At 37.3% G+C, this 21,223-nt stretch overlaps 1 protein-coding gene across 1 annotated transcript; it reads right to left on the bottom strand.

The window, feature by feature from the left end:
• Positions 1 to 10,824: 10,824 nt before the first annotated feature.
• LOC128491381 (alpha-2,8-sialyltransferase 8F-like) lies at positions 10,825 to 19,824 on the bottom strand. The gene is made up of 7 exons (XM_053463705.1): positions 19,730 to 19,824; positions 18,948 to 19,025; positions 14,144 to 14,230; positions 13,402 to 13,546; positions 12,865 to 12,977; positions 12,581 to 12,667; positions 10,825 to 11,670 (listed from the first exon to the last, which is right to left on the bottom strand). Exons 1-7 carry the CDS (start codon positions 19,822 to 19,824, stop codon positions 11,211 to 11,213), a joined length of 1,065 nt encoding a protein of 354 aa, XP_053319680.1. The 3' UTR covers positions 10,825 to 11,210.
• Positions 19,825 to 21,223: the final 1,399 nt, after the last annotated feature.

Raw genomic sequence — 21,223 nt, 5'->3', positions numbered from 1 at the left:
ACATAATGCCATAGGTATTTATTCAATGTATTAACTTAATATTGCAACTCTATAATACATTAAAAAATCCAAATGAGCTGATACAGAAAGTATAAAATACAAAAGGCTTGTATCTACAAAAAAAAATTAAATACAGAGAACAGAAATCTAGAAATATGTTTGTTTTCTGTTGTATTTTATTGCAATTAATGTAATAAGGTGCCAATCAATGGGGCATTTTGTTGTTCCCTATGTTTATACAATCTGTAGGGTTTGTTAATTTATTTAAATAATGCAATATTTAGAAAAAGTTTCCTGATTTTAAAATATAATCATTGATTTTGTGACACCTTATTTATAATGTTTTTTTTACATCACTGCCTACTGCAATACTCTGTTTTGATTTTTTTTATATCGTGTCTACTGGACTAATACGGCTAAAGCCATTTACATTATATATAAACCTCAAATATTAATTTCAAATTGCCACTTATAACTTGTTTCATGTGTGAAAAGTGGGCAACTACAGGAGCTAATTGGTTAATTTCTACATTGTACTATGCATTTTGATCTGATATAGAAGCATTACTCATGGCATTATCACCCTTTATTGTCTATAATTGAATTTTAGTATGTCCAAGAAATGACATTTTTTTTAAAGAACAGAATGCTGTTGTTTTCATGTTTTTAGTGTTAAAAAAGGAAAATGTGTTATTTTTCTTAGAGAGTGCACATGTATGACTCATAGATGATTTGTGGTCTTTCTTACATAGGGGATTTATGAAATTAGATTGCCTCACCTCACACTGGCATGTGGTTCTCTCACACATTAGAGATACGTGTAATAGTGTAACGTCTGAAAGTATAAAGTGATAATATTATTATTCATGGTGCACTGGGTCGAATAATGTCATTTATATTTTATCAACTACAAAAAAAAAACAAGAAGTCTCCGTTTTGCTTTTAGAATGGATTTGTTGTTGATGATGACCAATCTTGAAAGCTAGAATAGGCCTTATTATCAATTATTTATGTTAAAATAATTTTGTTCTTAGTTTTTCTAAGCATTGCTAACTAAACATGACATCTTCCGTTGGTAACGTAAAAAACATATTTGATGCACGGTGGTAGAGTGGAGTAGGGACATTCAACCAGTTACTATGGTGATTTGCACTACTTTGCACGTACGCTGTTCTTTTCACACAACCTTCTATGTGACTTGAACAAAAATGAGATATATGGATAAACTGAAGAATGTGACATACATTAGCATTTAGATTATTTTAGCTGCACATATACAATAAAACAGAAAGACGTTTGATCAATATAATGTCACAGAGAGCCAGCAGATCAGTTGTGGGAGGGACAACCTTCCTGTCATTGACAAATTTAATCCATATATAGGGTGCCTTTCTGCACAGATCCTGTTGTTAAGCCTTGTTTTTAGGGGGATAAACTATGTTTTCAAATGTTTTGTGTCCATATGGAAATCATGGTACTTTTGTGGGAAATCTTAATGACAGACGCACTGGTGAAATACCACTGGGTCAGACCATTAACACAGCATTAACACAGTTGTAGTGCAGAAGGATATTTGCCCAATCCTCACACAATATCTGTGCTTACGTCAAGAGCTGCTATGGCGTGGAAGTGGTGGTCTCTGTCCCCACTGGCACAGACTTCCCCACTAGCGCTTAACCCTTTGTATTCTGCACACCACCTCCTGTAGTGGAGCACTGGGATGTCACCCCATATCCCAGAGACCAGCATCGGTCTCAACCTTCATTGAAGTGCTGCAGGAAAAATGGGCTCTCTCTGAAGGAGATATGTTTGGGCTTGTGAGTGCACAAAGGGCCTTCAAGGGAAGCTTGCCCTGGGCACCATTATATTTACAGATGATCCTGAATGCATGCATTAAACTTTAGTGCAGATGGGACATTATCAGCTGGTGTGGAATACAACCCTACCAATTATAAATTATAGCAAAATTGAGCAAACAGCTGCCAGTGCCAATTTTGTCTTCTGGGGCCTAGATGGGTCAAAGGACCTTAAGAAACTCTCTCTTTTGCCCATTTATTGCTATAGAAATTGTCACAGGATACCTTACCTCAATGATGCATTTACCTTTTCAACTGCAATAAGACCAACCTAAGGCACCACCCCCGGCTGCCCCCTACTTATCGGAGTCTGTACTGCCTGGTATATGTCACTGTCAAATAACATCTCCTGAGTACAGTGATAACCCCCAGGCATGGGTTTGTCTGGTTATCTGGGAGGTAAAAGGCCACCTTTGCGAGGTGATGCATTTTTTTTTAATCTGCTCAGTCTTTGCCCATGTCCTATCTTTGAACCCGGCCAATCAAATCATACATTTTTAAAAATAGAAACCCCATGGGCATTTAAAATGACAGTATTTTAACTCGCTAATTTTAGGAATTGCATGTTTGAAAGCAGTACCTGGATAGACCCTCTGTGAACTTGTTAGCTTTTCAGTTGGTGCCGCTGTCTTGTAAGTGGCAGTAATGTCACTCACTGATGGCGCTTGTGGTTGGCCTTTGGAGCAGCGGGATATTGGGAGAAGGGGAACTGCCATCCCACTGGACCTGCTGCCCTAGGCCTAGACCAGAATACATCACTGACCCACCTTCCTGTCACTGTAATATGCAGAGGCTTATTCACTAAAGGGAGAGTCAGGAGAGTTTGCATTTTCAGTTCATTCACTTCAGTATGTATCAGTATGTCCAGTCCCAGTGAGTCTTGCTATAGTAAGATTACTATTATACTAGGGTAGCCAAGCTCTACCAAGTAGCAAGTGCTTATTGGGGTTGGACCCTCATAAAATATAATCAGGTCAAGGAGATGAAACCATAACTCTCCTGCAAGCTGTCCTGCAAACACTCTCTTTGAGGAATAAACTCCACAATATGCCAAGACAGGACACGTGCCATCTTTACCGGAATAATAAGTAGTCCATGCCAAAGAGATGCATTTATCTAATGTAGGGGGGTGGTATTGACACAGAAAGGTTCTAATTAGCCATAGAAGCAGGAAAGAGAAACCTCCGAACTGCCTATACTGTTGATGTATGGCCTTACTTCATCTTTCTTACCTATTTTTGGATTTATTTACTATTGTCAGTGAATTTTGTCACATCATGTTCTTAATGGAGCTATAATTATTACACTATATATATATATATATATATATATATCTCTATCTATCTATATATATAGATAGATATATATATATATATCTATATATATAGATAGATATATATATATATATATATATATATATATATATATATATATATATTTATATCTATTTGCAGCTTGTGTGGCATGCGGAAGCATTTAATTTTATACTAGAGTAGGAGTAAACCATAGGATGTAAACTTTCACAGATTCTATTTCAGAGCACATTCCACAATATTTATATACACACATGACATTTAAATAACTACCATGCATGGGCAAGATGTTTCTTATTATATGACTGGCTTATTTATGTACAAAACGGAAACCTTTGTGAAGTTTGTGAAGCTACCATCACATTCATTGTAATCTCACAATTTGGACAGATGCATTAACCAAATCCAAAAGTCTAAAACAAATCTAAAGTGAAATCAGCAACTTTATGTATTAACTAAAATAGACAAATGATGTGTTAGATATGTATTATTATTTATTTTGTATAGCGCCATCATATGCCACAGTGCTGTACAATGGGTAAATGGACAAAGCAAGAAGTGCCTAACAACTAGACATACAGAAACAAGAGTTAAGGAGCACTCTGCCCAAACGAGTTTACAATCTAGAAAGTATATGAGTTACATCTGAAAATGACAGGCAAAGAGCAAAATTTAATCTACAAAGTCAGCTTTTTTTGCAAACAGCTTTTGTTATCACAGTCACATTATCTTTGGGCTAGAACTTGGAAATTAAAATAGTGTAACCAGAATAAATTGTAGCTATACGCTGCCATTCAAAAGTTTGGGGTCACTTAGAAATGTTCTTCTTTTTGAAAGAGAAGCAACTTTTTGTCCATCAAATGGATCAGAAATACAGTGTAGATGTTAATGTTGTAAATGACTATTGTAACTGATTTTTAATGGAATATCTTTACAGGCGTACAGAGGCCCTTTATCAGTCCCATCACTCTTGTGTTCCAATGGCACATTGTGTTCAGAAATCCAAGCTTAAGTTTAAAAGGCTAAGAGTGAAAACTCGTTAACAATTATGTTACGCAGCTAGAAATGTCCTTGCTCTCCATGAAACCAGTTAAATTACCCAAACTTTTGAATTGTAAGCCAAGATATCAGTTAAAAAAATAATGTTAGCGTAAAGGGAATCCCCTGATTTCAGGGACAAACATATATATTCCCTTTAAGTGTAAATATATTATTATGTTGAAGGAAGAACATTCTGTAATGGTTTCTACAAAGAGCAAAATGAGATAATTGCAATACTCTGATGTGAGCTTTGCAATATTGTGTTAATGAGCTGTGTAAGAAAACCTGATGGGACACTGAGAGACACTAATTGGTCTAATGTCTCGTCTATAGGTCCCTAAAGACTAAAAGTGTCTAGAATTGGCAGAATTTCCTTTGTTTATTGCTCACTTAAAAACTCCTGTTTTTTTCATATTTAATTTCATTTCTGCACTCTAATGTTAATAGCAGAAAGCATCAAATTGCACTATAGAATCAAAGGTGATGGGTTGTATAAGTGTCCACCACATTTTGTGTATATCATTTGTAATTCATAATTTGAATTGTTATCTATAATAGAGTTGAAAATAGGAAAGCAGGGGTTTATTTGTAACTAGCGGCTACCGGGGAAGAAATGCACATGGAAAGTAGGAACGAGCAGTGTCATACATGCACAAAAAATACCATTTATAAGCAAACACTGTTTATATTAGCGATTCAAGAAAGAAAAGAATCAGGCATGATTGAAGAACCCACCAATAAGTATTTTAATATGCATTATTCTTAAGTGGGGCTTTCCCTTTAACTTGGGGCATATGGGTGACATATACACTCCATAAGCCTCCTTATACTCATTGCTCACTGTATTTTTTAATAAAATTGGACAATGGGTCAAACTCATTCTTCTCCTGAACTTCAGAGGTGACATGCATTTCGTTCCCTACTCTAGAGACCCCAGCTTTCACAATTACTCTTTAGGTCCTGATGGATTATTGGCTAAAATAATATCTTTCTATTGCATGCTGTTATAGAGAGTTTAAACCCAATGCTAATGTATAGAGTTGTTACATACAAAATTGACACACCCAGAAAACACACACCCCAAGTGCTATTTTTTTAAAAAAACATACCTAGTATAACTATAGTATAGTATAACTATTAGGGATTCTGACTCACTAAGTGGCCATATATTACTTAGCCCACTGATATTTCCAAGTACCCCAATTTTGGCAAACCCTGTCTAATCCTAACATGGCTATATTGCATAATACGGACCTGAATTATTATTATTATTTATTGTTTTATATAGCGCCATCAAATTCTGTAGTGCTGTACAATGGGTACTGCATTGCTTCTTACCCACTGAGACTCTCCAAAAATACAAAGCCCCCCTAGACATCATTAAAGGCTATTCCAGTGCCCCATGCAGCCCCATGTTTTTATGTGTCTGTGCTAAATACTTTTGTGTATAAATTGGTCATTTCAGCAGCACCCCAAAATCTGTATTGATATGCTTGTTAGGTATATTTTTTGAGTTATTACATAACCAGAAAATACTGAAATGAAAGGTGTGTGAGGGAGTCATAGAATGTCAGTGATCTTACATCACTGCTGGACGTGCCCTTTAACTCAATGACAGGCAGGTAATTACAGCTGAAGGGTGGCACCTGCTATTTATTACACAGGTATGTACACACAATACGGAATGTATAATAATCCTCAATAAGGGCATAGGCAGGATCCTGATTTACTTGTTCTAAAACAGGGGTGTCAAACTCAATTGGGCGGAGGGCTGGTTTGAATCTGCATACACCTATCAGATATACATTGACCTGGTACAACATAAAATTAATCCAATTCACAGCAATGCATAAATACATAAAAATACATGTTCAGCCTCACAGGCATGCGTAAGGTTGGAGTTTGGATCTGTGTTTGTGGAAGTCGGTGTGTGTGCACATTATTATTTTATAAAGCGCCATCATATAAATCATATTCTGTAGCGCTGTATAATGGGTAGATTATTCGTTTGTGTATGTATATGAGTATGGGAGCACAAGGACAGAAACATCATCTCTGCTTCCATTTTAAATGGAGCTGAAATGCATGTTCTACAACAAGGCAATAACAATATTTGGTGGTCATTATTCTATCATTTTAAACTGTATGTAATGCCCTGAACTGTCTAAAAACTATAAAGCTTATGAGTTGTCGGTAAGATGCAACATTCTGCTTCACCTGAATGCACAAAGCAATCCATTATCTTGGGAAAGTAGGTTTCTCTTGCAGGAATAGCTGGCATGGCTGTACTACACAGCTAAAGAAGCGGGATCTCTTCAAAGATATACAATTTCGTTGTGTAGAGGAAGCTCATCCCTTCTTGCAGGAGAAATCTCCAAGGTTTGGCACTTTGTAATACACACTTTCAGTCAGTGAAAGGAACTGATTAAGCTAACCCAAATTCTGTGAATAAACCTTTCTGGTACTATATGAAAGTATAATTACTCTCAGCCACGCAACCTCAATACTTGCCACGCCAAGCCACTAAATTTGAAGAGACGTTTCCAGGATGGTTCTGGTACGGGTCATCTTATGATAAAACTTAAAGTGCAATGAATTTAAAATAAAGTAAGTCTTAGTAGGAAGATGATGTGAGAATATCAAATGGCCAGGATTTCCATGCCAAACTGATAATTTTATAACAGTTTTTTTTTTATTTTAGAGTACATTATGTTCTGTTCAGCTTTATCTCTGGGACAGGTTCATTTTAAACCATTTTCTCATATTGATTACTTTGTCTGCTAGAATTACAGTGCATGTTATCATTTTATAAAAATGTTAAACGTCCATCGAGGGTGAGATACACATCACTACATTTTATACTCCTTCTGTACCCTGGTGGTGACTTTGATATATTAGGGTAACCGGGGCCAGATTAAGACATCGTAGGCCCCTGGGCTACAGGTACTGTGAGGCCCCCAGTAATATCGGATTGGGCATAATTCACTTGACAAATGTTCATTTTAATATACCTACTATGTCTTTATATATGCAAGGAGCATCCTGAAATATATTTGTATATTTGGCCCGCTTCCCAGAGTCCCCAGCCCACTGCAAAAAAAACACCGGCTTTTGTATTGCCGATTGGTCGAGGCCCCTAGGCTGCAGCCCCGCCAGACCATGCTTTAATCCAGCCCTGAGGTAACACGTATACTAGATGTGATTCCACAAAACAGGAGACAAAAGTAAGGTGTCTTGTAGAAACAGCTCGTCCACTACTGCCCCTAGAGGACACATTGAAGAAGAGCAATCTGAGAAGAGCCAAAAGTACAGGTTGTTAACCTAATCAGTGAGTAAATTCAATAATAAGATTTTAACAGTGTGAGTTGGGTCATCTGAAAGCAAGAGCATAATGCATCTGGTGTGTGTGATTGCTGATACTTTTGTGCAGCAGTATGATGAAAGGGTATAATAAGCTTCAAAAGAGTCACAGGTGTGTATGGAGATGTGCATAGAGCCCCTCAGGTAAGCTAATGTTATTAGTGGTTTCATAGAACTATTTTGTAGTTCATGACCTTAAATATGTTTTACCTTTTATACGTTTTTCACGTTTTATGCCATGACTAAACAGGCAGACTACATGAGCCAAATGGTTCTCTCCAGGCTATCTCCAGAGTCTTAAGGTTTGATTCTGATTAAAAAGGGACAGACAAAAGTGTTTGTATTTGTCAGAAACATACTTTTACAAGGTTTTGGTTTCTGTGGTCACTATTGATGTTACATCGCTGGCATTGCAAGATGGAAATAGATGGAAATGCAGTAATTTTCTGTAGCTGCTTTTGTTGTGTGGCATTTATTAACATACACATTTGTGTTTATTTTTTACATTTCTTCTGTTTTTAGTCAGATTAAATAATGTGTTTCATATGTACATTCCCTGAAATAAACACTATATAATTGTGGATACAGAAAATTAAGCCAGTCTGGATTTTAACACAAACCCCTGCAACGCCAATGGTACTATTAATTACTTCTGCAATTATCTAATCCCAGGTATGTGCAAGTTACATGTTATTATATCATCACATACTATGGTGTTGCATAATTGAGTACAAATTTCACACATGAATAATTACCTGTTCCAAATTACAACTATTGAGATGTAAAACTGAGTATATACTTGGCAACACGGGCCCCTCAACAAAGCTTGCTTGGGGCCCCCAACATTTTGTGTTATGCCTCTGCTTGCTGTCCATTTGTGCTCCTTTCAGATCCCATGTAATGACAAACCCTTCATGGGTATATAATATGTGCTTGGAAAATTGGACCCACAATTTTCACTGTCCATCCGCCTGGCACATAAAGGCATGGTAGGGAGGGAGAGACGGAGGTGTAGGTTGTGCCTCCCATAATAACCCTTATTACATAACATTTACTGCATTAATCCTCTCTGTCACCCAGAGCATGGGAAGGGAGGGTAGACATGGGCCCCTTGGCCCCAAGGCTCATTTTACTACCCCCACCCAATAGCCCACAGGGGGGTTGAGCATGATTATCAGAACCCCTTGTTATTAGGAGGTTCAGCTGACCCCCCTCCCCCATTCATATAAATAGGAGAATGAAAAAAAAACACCCTGAAAAATAAACTGAAATGCTTTTGGTGCTAGATCAATACACCATAAAACAAACTCTGCCAGCTCTGAACAGATGTACAATTTTCAAACCACAAATTAAAATATAGAACACAATTATTCACAAACCTGTTGAAGCTACATATAATTTGTCTTCCTTTATTAGGAATTGAAACACATTTCCTGAGGTCCCACTTGTCTTTGTTTTATGGGGTCTGTTATGTGAACGTTTAATGGCTGGAGTTCATTCAGTTTATTATCGTTCACCAACTATTATTCTGCAAGAAATATTACATTCCATAGACTGAAAACAGCCAACACATTATTTCACAGTTAATGGGATATTGCTTTCACAACTGAGTGCTTTATCTCAGTATTGATATAAACCTTCAGTCTCATAACCTTTGATGTTCTTCAATGTCTACCAAGTATCTGCAGAGCCGTACTCACCTTTGGCACAGTGATAACTGTTGGTCTGGGGATATGGGTTTGAACTGAGACTATACCAGGCTCCCGTTCAGAAGGGCTTAAGATGGTTTTATCTGCAAAATTAGAGTCCCCTTTTGTAGAAGCCTTCAAATTACAATGTGCAAAGCCGTTTCTCTCGCAACAATGATTAGAAGTATCTTCTGCACTCGATTCCATCTTTTTATTTTTTGTACCGGATAACTGCACACACGGCTGCTTTAAAACAACTGAACCAGCTTCAGGTTTCTGCCGCTCATCTGATTCTGAATTTGTACCAGATGGATCAAACGGAACATTTTCGCTCTCATATCCAAAGCAAGCAAGCAATCCGGAACATGGAAGCGCATGCATCTTGTCAGCGCTATCTTTATCTCGAATTCTCTATGCAATTGTCGTTGATAGTCATACCAAAAAACAACTTGTGTTAACAATCCAACTTTGTTCTCATTCCAGCCGTCATCTTTTTTTTAAACGTCCAACGGTGAGAAACTTCGGATTCCAAAGTTCATGAGTTCAGTATTGATGCCGGAGTTTCAGGTTGCCGAGAAGAACGGATGACGAACTAATACAATGTGGAATAACAACTACCAACATTCAGTAATCCCATGGGATCTTGAAAAAGAGCATTACTTTGTTTCTCAGCTCATGCTAACCGTGAACAGTAAAGCCATTGAGATACCCAACAATATAATTTGGATATTCTTTTATCCTATGCCAAATATTCAGCAGCTAGTAAAACACCCAGAAAGAAACCGATCAACAGAGACAGTTTCTACTATTACACTTGCAGCTCAGGAAAAGCAGTAGCATTGCATATGGTGTTCCCGTGCTATTTGCAAAAAAAGCACTGTAGCCTGATCATTGCAACCACATTAGTATCCAAGTGCGTATCAGTGACATCATAACAAAAGAATAACCTTCTCTTGTTACCCTGTTAAAATATTCAGGAACAAAAACATATTGAAAATGATGTATCTAATGAAGATCAAGATTACAAGTTAAGGATCTGTTAAGGTCCTGAATAATTAACCCCTTAACTGTGAGGCCTGCATCAGGTTGCAGTGAGTTGCATAGGGTAGGGGATAGGGTAGTGGACTAATGTGCTTACAAACTTTCACTAAGCAGTTTTATTTACGTGCTGTTCTTTTGCATATTTTATATAGTTTAAAACAAACTATAAGCTCTAAAAATGGATTATCCCAATGTATGCAATTTAACATCTAAATGATAAATGATTTTTTTTTCAGGGAACAATGAAGAAAACAATGTTTGATTTAAAACTCACTTGGAACAACTAGATCTGAAGGCTGTGTGTTAGCCTAGGGTTATACAAGGTGCCCTGTTCCTTATAGCTGTCAAGAGGGAGCAAGAGTTTGGTGTTTCCATAGCAAAATCCTCTATTACACAATACACTGAGGTGACACTGTGTCATCCTGTGCCACTGCCATCGCTAACAAAATTAAACATGTTTCTGTAATTTATTGGCTGATATAATGTGTGTGTCTTTCACAGACAATGAAACAAAGGATAAAAATCAAACGCAAATCCATTTTATTGGTAAAAGGACTATTTAAAGACAATGCAACTTTGGGACATTCAAGTCATAAATTCAACAGTTAGTAGGTGGGACAGCACATTTAAGCTTCAGAACATAGACAAAGAGAATGTGATCGACTAGTTCCAGGCCTTGGGTGGCAGTTTTAGGGGGCAGCAGTTAAAAGTGTTTGAACATTTCAAAAAAATATATATTGGCAAGTTTTGTGCACTGCTAGAATAAGACTATGTCTAGGTTTGAGATCTGTGGATCTAAGTGGGAAACTGGCTTCAGTTCAACACTTTGCTGTTGAACATATTATATTTACATTGATTCATTCATAGGAAGAGAAACATTACCATGTGACATATACAGTAAATAGCTGTAGCTAACATTCTCCAATCTTCAGATACAGAGACCCCTTTGTGTGCATTTGAATATAAAAATAAAATTCTTGTGGCATGGAATGAAAACCAGGCTTGGGGGAAATGTTGTCATAATAATGATGAGACACAAGTCTTCCTTCTGGATCTTTGGGAAATGGCCAGAAGCCATACAGTGTTACCCTCTCACATAACTCCATGGCTGCATTGACTATCATGAAACCAGACGACAGACGTTTTGCTTTAAGCCCATTCTCTTTCCACTTAATAGAGAGATTCTTTAGATATTCTGGGTGAAAGAACACAACTCTGTTATGCACGCCAAAGTCCTCCAAGGAATGGAGAACCCTAAAACAGATGTCTGTATTCATGGTGTACGAAAAGGCCGGCATAAGGATTAGAGCTGAACCATAAGACTTGATCATATCAATAAAGGGCTTCCTCTTCCCTTGCAGGCTTCCATACCTGTGATGATATGGAGAAATTACCAGTGATGGAGGGATGGAGACATGAAGTTACAATGTGAATCTTTTAATAGTACTCGTAAATAGCAGATAAAAAGACTAAAACAAGATTGCAAATATGTCACCCATGAAACAGCCTGCTAGCCTGGCTACATTTTATTCCGCTTTATTGTATGTAAGATTTATAACAAAATGTATCATATGTCTGACAGGTATAAAGTGTGTGCAGTAAGACTATCCCTAGGATAGTGCTCTGCTAATGTGTAGTGCAAAAGTAATGAATTAGAGCAATATTACAGGAACAGGTGATAGATCAACTTCCCCCAATTAATCATAAGAGACACCCTTGGACTGAAAATGCTAAAAATATAAAACTAGGAATTTGTGATTTCTAAGATATTTGTATTTAAATAAGGCACAATTAGTGCGATGCCCAAAAATATTTACACTCTTCCTCTAATCTTGCTGTCCGACTTTGTGGAGACAGTGAATGGTTTTGCTCCATAGATTGCCAGAGAACCTTTCTAGAATGCCATTTTGTGAAGTGATATGGAAATCCAGTGGGTATTAATTAGACACCATATGCTATTGAATATGAAATTGATCCACGACCTCTTCTCCCAATATCACTTACGCTTCTAATTCATTATTTTTACACTACATATTAGCAGAGCACTATCCTAGGGATGGTCTAACCCCTTCAGATGTTAGCTTCACTATGTTCCTGCCTCACCCAACTCCAACAATTCCTGCTTCTGTTTGCTTATTTTCAGTCCTCTTGAAGGTCATTGAGCATCATGGATGTAAGCCTGGTTATGGCTAATGGGCTAACACATTGTGGAATGGCTAATGGACTAACACATTGTGGAAAAACATTGTGGAATTATGTTTTTTACAGACAGTCATCTTACTTGGATGTCAGTATGCTGGGGTTTGCGGTAACAAGATCACACTTGCTTCCAGTATCATATGACCTATTCATCGGAGGCAAATTAAACCTGCAACAAAAGTCAACGACCATATTTCAAACACAAACATATTTTAAGGAAAGTCCCATAAACAAATCTACATTAATAAACTGAAACTGTAGTATTATATTTCTGGGTTTGTTTTAATAACTTAATTATGAACTTGTAAATATGTATAAGAACATATATGTTCAATTTGGTATCTATTAATCAAAAAATTTGAATACCTGAATACGAAGTCTGCTTTGTCAATTTCATTGCCACAAAAGCTGTTTCGCAATATTCCCCCATTACCGACCACAGCGCAGTGTCCTAAGTGCTTACCATTGAATGGTGATACCTTTAAAGGAGAAGACATCACAAATGTTATGATTTGGTTAAAAATCATTTTATAAGATAATAAAACTGTAATAAAAGCTATGTTCAGCATCATGTAAGCGATGTGCTGTTCCAAGCACCAGATTTCAAAGATGTCTGCTTTGACAAAATTGTGCCAAACATGCATTGTGTCAAAACGTGGTGATTTTTTTTCTCAAAAAATATTTTACGTTAATATCTCGAAATGTATTTCTCTATACTGCGAGCACTAGCTGGGTATACTATAAGTTTTTCTAGTTTTCCATTTAAATGATAAGATCCTTTTTTTTTCAGATGAACGTTGAAGTTTGAGTATTTTGTTTTTGCATAAAAGATATAGAAATCTAGAACCTTTTCTGTAGTAATATAATATTTTGTTACATACAAAAAGTATATAGTATTTGTACCTTTGGAAACATTTGGTGGATTTCAGGAGTTATTTGTATTGTCTTTTTCTGCTGTGTTTCATAATTAAATGTGTGTCCAATGGGCGTATTCTCTTGAGTCACCAGCATGAAGTGGGAAGCATTACAACAGCTCTCAAGGCATAGTCTGGAGAAAAATCACAATTAATGTAACGTACAGGACAAAACTGTGTGATGCCCCATGCATTTGTGAACATTTCAGCAAATGATTTCATTAAAAGTAATAATTGCTAATATGTCAGATGCCTGCTTTGTGACAATTTATTTTTTATGGCTCGTCCGGGATAAGTCATATGATCAGTTGTGTTGACTGTCATAGTTCAGGGATTTTTAGTTTAATATTTTTGGGGGAATCGTTTACTGTACCCTCAAAGCAGATTGGTAGGGACTAAGATTTGAAAAGACTGATCTTGCTGCTCTTTGGCAGTTCATCAAGTTCCATCCCCACAAACAGATACATAGAATCAGCTCAATCCAGTAATTCTCCACACTCATGAACACTTGAATGTATATTTTTATTGAGAACCAACAGATGTACTCAGCACTTTACAGGTTACAGTATAATAAAGAGGACACAGTGCAGTCATTTTCTTCAGGGTACAGTGGGTATGAATACATTAGGAAGGGTGGTCCCTTTACATGCCAAATACATGTCACAATATATATATATATATGAACATGTGTTTAACAGGGCACGCAGTTCATATATGCGGTTAGTACTTACTTTAAGTGGTTAAATGCTGTCTTGTTTTCTGTCCAAGGACACCTCTGAATATCATTAACATATTGTAGAAAATGTCTAGTTTTTATTCTAGAAAAGGAAAATAGATTACATGAGATCATATCACAGCACCTTACCTTTTAAAGACGTGTAACTCCATGCAGAAGTAATCTACTGAGGCTGTGTTGTCATGGTATACTCCTCCATAGTATTAATGGCCTGGTCGGGGGGATCAGTGATCTCTCTTTTAGCCCATCCATTTAGCAACGGTCCTACAGGTAGCCTTAATGGCCAATAGGGAGATTGTCTCTTTGTTATGAGATTTACCACCGTAAGCCTTGTCAGTTTTGGCCAAAATACACCACAGTTCAAAGCTGACACAGCCTCTGTACTATCTCCTTCCTTGTATCGTGCATCCTTATGAGACGTAGCCCCACAATATGATGTCCTATCCTCAGCACAGAGGACATGCAGTGTGACAAGGATGAGTTCCCACTGAAGGTAGGCAATCAGGCAAGGAGTCTGATATGCAGGATTGATAGTAAATGTATGAATGCAGGAGTTACTCTCTGGATCACCAATAATAATGAGGGTGTTCACTTGACTAGCCACACAGCTGAAGTTGAGCCGCAACTGGTGTGCCACCTGGGACTTAGCGGCCCCTCTACTAAAGCATAATCAGAAAGACACACTACCCCTGGTGCTGAGAATAGTATGCCGGACACACTGCCACAGGTACTGAGAGAAGAGGATAGTCAGTATGCGAGCCAAGGTCGCAATGGTAGATCAGGAGACGAGAGAAAGGTCAAGGGCGAGCAAAGGTCAGGTACCAGGTAATCTTAGAATGCAAAAGCCAAGGCAACAGAGATAGGGAAGCTCCAGAGGACACAGAACCAGTCTGAATATCTGAGCACAGATAGGTGAGTTAGACGTGCTTTTATACTGCTCAGCATGGTGATTACGGAAGCTCTGCCCCTTGATACGACGGTCTGAGTTTACTTGAGGGAGGCGGCACCATCTTGGAAAAGTGCAATGCCAGTACATGCAATGATAGTGTTGCTGATTCTCCCTGTCCCCAGGAGTACTGTGGGGAGAGGGACCCCTGTAGCGATTAGCAGGAGGGGTTACATGACCCTGCCTGCATTATTGTATTTAAGGTCATTTCCACGAAGATATATGTACTGCTGCCACCCCCCTTCGCCAAGGGACCGATGACATGGATGGAGGTAAGGGTTTGACAAACTGCCAATTTCAACTACCTTTCAAAAAAGGGAAAGTGCAACTATTCACGCAATTACTGGGAAAAGTAAGTTAAGATGGCTCTTTCCATGGTATAGCATGATCTTGGTTAATAAAATCTGTATTCTGATTAACTTAGTATCCAAGCACCATTCCCATGGTGGTTGATTGAGCTTTTCTGAAAATAATCTATGCACGGAACACAATAAACAGTGTGAAACTTCATATTTCAGGAAAATCCATTATTAAGCTGCACCTTGTAGTTACAAAGGGGGAATTGGCTGGACAATGCACTCTTGAACGACAGCATTTTGATAACATTGTTGGTGTTTGTGGCAGTTGACGTTTTGTTTGATTTAATACACATAGTTCGTTACACGTAGTTTAATCCTTACAGTACTAGAATAGTTGTAACACAAATCACAAAACAGGGTGCGTTTGCGTTCATTTTGTAAAGAAATCTGACAGCCTTATGAGAATCTGAGAGAGAGAGAGAGAGAGAGAGAGAGAGAGAGAGAGAGAGAGAGAGAGAGAGAGAGAAAGAAAAGATTGGTTAGGGACGGAAGTGGTGAAGGGCAGATGAGAAGGCAAAATGATGATAAAAGAGAATAATAGAACTATATATATATATATATATATATATATATATATATATGTGTGTGTGTGTGTGTGTGTGTGTGTGTGAAAAAGTATTTGCCCCCTCACAATTTCTTCTATTTTTACATATTTGTCACAGTTTCAGTTTCAGACTATCATAGTAATGATGATTTCATGAATAGAAGGAAAAAAGCTGTCCAATCCTACCTTGGCCTTTGTGAAAACATAACTGCCCCTTTAGTTACTAAATCAATTAACTAAATTGAATTGATAATTGGGTTCAATTTTGCTAGACACACTCATGGTTACTGCCAGGCCTGTTAAATCTATACATCAATTAAATAAAATATTTCTAAGTAGTCTAAAAGGTCCCAAAAAATGCAGTACATGCAGCCACGATCTAAATAAATTCAAGAACAGATGATACGTCATTGACATCTATCAATCTAGAAAGGGTTACAAAGCTGTTTCTAAGGTTCTGGGACTCCACTGAAATGCAGAGAGCCATTATGTACAAACAGAGAACATTTGGAACAGTGGTGAACCTTCTCAGGAGTGGCCGGCCTACCAGCATTCCACAACAAGAACATAACACCAACAGTCAAACATGGCGGTGGTAGCATGGTGGTCTGGGGCTGCTTTGCCTGAATTCTGCTCTTTACCAGAAAATCCATCCCTAAACCTTACAAGTGCTTGTGTCAACAACTGCAATCAAACATTTGCGATAACTGGTCTTTTACATCGCTGTGAAGTTATTTCAGCGACCAGTTTGTGACCTACAGCTCAAGTGCAGTTGGGTTATGCAGCAGGACAATGATCCGAAGCCCAAAACGTAAGTCCACCTCTGAATGGCTCAAACCTCTGTAGTGCCCTAGACCTTCATGCTCAAAAACCCTCTAATGCAGATTAGTAAAAACAATTCTACCGAGAAGAGTGGGACAAAATAACTTCACAACGATGTAAAAGACCAGTTATCGCAAATGTTTGATTGCAGTTGTTGGCACAAGCACTTATAAGGTTTAGGGACGGAATTTATTTTCTTTACATGGGTGATATAGGTTTTGGTTAACTCTTTACTTCCAATAAATTAAATGATCATTGAAAAGCTGCATTTTGTGTTTACTCCCGTTGTCTTTGTTGTGTATTAAAAATTAGTTGGATGATCTTAAACATTTCAAAGGGGCAAATACTGTTTCATAACACTGTATATATAGATGACATTTCACACTTGTAACTGTTGATTAAGCAGTATTGGTGATAAGAAATCCAAGCAAAGGCATATCACCTACAAAGGAAGAAGATACATTATGTGATAAAACAATAAAGGCATTGGAAAAGATTTTTGGATTGTGCATGTCAGTTTACTTCCACAGAGTATCATATGACAGCCCCACACCATTTTGCAACAAATGGTCAAGCAGAGCAGTCAGTCTGCTTAAAACCAAAGAAAGCTTTGAAAATCATTACGTACAAAGATCAAAAAGAACTAGAAAAAATGTTCCAATATCGCAGTACAATTCCTGCAACGACTGGATTCACTCCAGTCCATTTACTATTTGATGATTCCTTAGTTAAAAAACTAGAAATCAGAGACTTTATCAGAAACCTTTCAGATAGCTACCAAAAATATAACAAGAGCACGATGGAGTTGGACAATGAAACAGCCAAAATAACCCAATGAGTTTGGTTAAGGAGTCTGGGTTTCAACCTACAATAGAATGCAAAAAATGGATAAAAGCAAAAGCTAAACATGTTTTGGGACCAAAGTTCTATATTATTGAAAATGGAATGGGACAAGAGTACAGAAGAAAGGTGCATCAAATAAGATCTAGACGAAGTAAAAAAAAAATATTGTTGTTGCCACAAATTCAAGAAGAATCCACAAAATGACATTGACAATATCTGTGTGATATTTTGTTTTGCTAATAATTTCATTATTTGTTTTATTGTTATGTTAAAAAACAATAAGAGAAGGAGAGGAGATGTGATATCCTGGAGGTAAATAGATATGCGTAGAGTTGTGAGTGGTTTTACTTCACAGGCAATATTCTTTTGTGTTGAGTCCATGCAGGGGGTTATGCGTGTGCCGAGATTCCTAACTGCCATACTGTCTCTCTCGACAGTTTAAACAAAAAAATGGTATCATTCTGTCATCAGAAGCTAATTTCCCTGATTCACTCACTATAGTTACATTTTTAACCCCTTCTTTACCCCCAAAACATAGACCTTTTTATTGGTTTTACAATATGTTTGTTTAGCTATGATTCTCCTTTTTCATTTTTACTGTACCCATACAAATTATACATATTTTTTTCAAGGGGCGGATATGTTTGTATGATAATTTGACCAAATACCCCAAAATGCCAGTAATATAGGTGTCATGAGTTTGGAAAAACCTTATATGTAAGAACTTTAATATTGTTGGGGCAATTACTGGGCAAATATTAGAAGGCATACATCTTTGTATCAACGTTTTGGATTATTCTCACGGTCTGTATACAGGTTTGTAATGGTAATCATGAACAAATAAAACAATAAATAGTTCACATAGAACATATTTCTGGAAAATAGGCAACCTGGAGTGTTTCTCTTGTAGCTTTTGGGCTCTTATGCAGCCATTGGTATTCAGCCGCCCCTCCAGATTACGGAAATACCCCACATGTGTAGGTTATTGTATATTTTTTAATTCTACAGGGCACACTACATGACACACTTATTTCACTGCACAACTGCACAACAGCACACGGCATAGGGCAGGGTTGGCACACAGGGTGAATGGCGGTTCCCGAAGACTGCCTCGGGTGCATGTTTTCATGACAACATGGAAGGTCATGAAGGTTTTAATGAGTTAATGTCTTCCTTATCACCAACCAATTGGTAGTGTTCAAATAAATGTGAAAGGTTGTTTCATATTCCATACCTTTATCCTATTATTATTATTCTTAGTTATAAACAGATATGTCTAACTTACGATTTTGAATTTTGTAAGATAATTCTTCTCAGTTTCATGCACTCGATTGCTGACAAACTCTCAGGGATATTTCTTGATCTGAAAAGACAAAGTTTACAACAAAACCAAAACAGATAATGCATTTATTTCCCTAAGTATAACCGAGAAATAATGATGTTTAAATGATTTTAATAATAGTATGCTTGTCACATTTTAGCTTATATTTATTATATGTTCTTTATTACAGAAAAAAGCCTAAACAATCAATGGATATGGAATACTTTGTAAGCAAAGACACAGCTCCTGTGCTGAAATATCTGGGGGTAGCAAATCATTTTTGGAGGATTCTATAGAAAGCCATCGTGCATTTGCAGGGGGCACCAAGTAAGTTTAAAGGGAACTCTCAGCTATCATATGCATTAGAGTGAATATAATGGTTTACCATGCCATTTTAATGTTTCATTTTATTTCCATCTCGTTATCTCTTTATCTAGGCCCATACCCCAGACTACACCAGAGTAATAATGGAACCTGTCCTTGAAAGTAGAAAATATTGTCGTGGGACAATTATTAATTAAAAGCATACAAAACTAAAGCAAGAATAAGAACATGTATAGGAAATACAGATACAGAAAGAGAAAATGGTCCTGCCATTGCTTACAGTCAATTAGGAGGATGATATATTAACAAATATTGGATCAACGGACAAGCATAGGATTTTCGTATAGTACGGTTTTATTCTTTAATCCCTCACTAATTATACCAACACTACACTACAATTTAGGATACAGAGATATACTCACCGATATGAAGTTCTTTCTCTGTTGATTATGTTGCTGTAGAAACCAAAACCTGCCAGGACAGCGAATAGAGTAGTTATGTGCCATGGTCTAAGCATTGTGTACTGAGGAAAATCATAAAATGCTGTCTTAAATGATCCCCCAGAACAATTTACCAGGAAACAATATTTCAATTAGCGTAACTTCTGAATGGCTGAGGTCACTGGACTGTGTGATCTGAAATTCCGGATGAAGGTGTGTTGGTGTATATTCCACCACTTGCTTGTGATGGAGGAAATGTGTCTTCAATCATGGTCCTATCATATACAGAATGTAAGCAGCTGTTTAGAAACACATTGGCCTATGGGGAACCTATTAGAATACAGAAACTCAAACTTACTCTGATACATGAGTTTGTTCTTTTTTTTTTGCCAAGAAATATATAAGAAAAATCCATTACTTTTGTCAGAGAAGCCCACCCACATTATTTAACCAATGTTCCTTAAGTACTGAAAGCCACCCTTCCCCGTTGTCACTGTTCAAAATGCATTGATAATGAAGCCATTTTGTGAAGTTCCTCACAGACCCCCATCTTGCCATCAGAACCCTATGGGGTTGGGATGCAATGCTTCAAATGAACGTCCGGTTCTGCATTTTAAGAGCATATTAACTGGACACTTTGAAAGAAGAAAGAGACAAGGATGAAGGCCGGGTGCAAAAATAAGGTGTTACCCTTGCATATATGGTATGCTCCTTAGTCTTAGTTTTGCTTCTCTGTCTCTTTGATATGTGCAAAGATGTTTGCCTGGATTTCGCATAAACTTTAAATATAAAGCATTATGAAAAAATAGATATTTATCAAAATAAACTTGGAACATGATGAACAATTTTCCCCTATAACCTAATTGTTTTCTCTGTAAAGTTAAGCTGTTCATAGGACTGTCGAGGCAAAATGGGTGCTTAAAAACAAAAAATAATAGCACTTTTGCTTCCATTGCCACAGTTGTAGAAGACTGACATAAATATGATTTTTAGTGAATCCAACTAGACCTGCTCTCCCCATAGGCCATAGAGGGCAAATGTCCAGTGGGTCACTAGATGGAGGCAGATTTCTTAATTGCATGTGTGATGTCTTCTCTCTCGATCTGGTGCTGTGTGATTTGCTGCTATATCTCTATATCTCATAGCTGTGATGTCAAGCAGACAGAAAAGGATTAGAGAGGACACATGATGTGAGGACGGTTACTATGTTACCTCTATAAATCTTCTAAACTGTTTAATAAAGAGTTAGAAAGGATTTCCAGAATCATTTCTGCAAGTTTATAACACCATGTAATGTTTAATTTTTGGGCTCCTGTGCTTTCAATGACAGGGCCATTTTTTCTGGCACCCAATTCAACATACGGTAATGTTATTTTCCCAGTAGTATAAATGTTGCTCTGAAGCAGTGGCGACTCTAGAAACAATTTATAGGGGGGGCACACAAGATACCACAGTCAAACTGGGGGGGCATTCATA

This window comes from Spea bombifrons, chromosome 4, assembly GCF_027358695.1.
Source record: "Spea bombifrons isolate aSpeBom1 chromosome 4, aSpeBom1.2.pri, whole genome shotgun sequence".
Classification (NCBI taxonomy): Eukaryota; Metazoa; Chordata; class Amphibia; order Anura; family Pelobatidae; genus Spea; species Spea bombifrons.
Note: the sequence above shows the minus strand (reverse complement) of the source record. Positions and strands in the feature narration are given on the sequence as shown.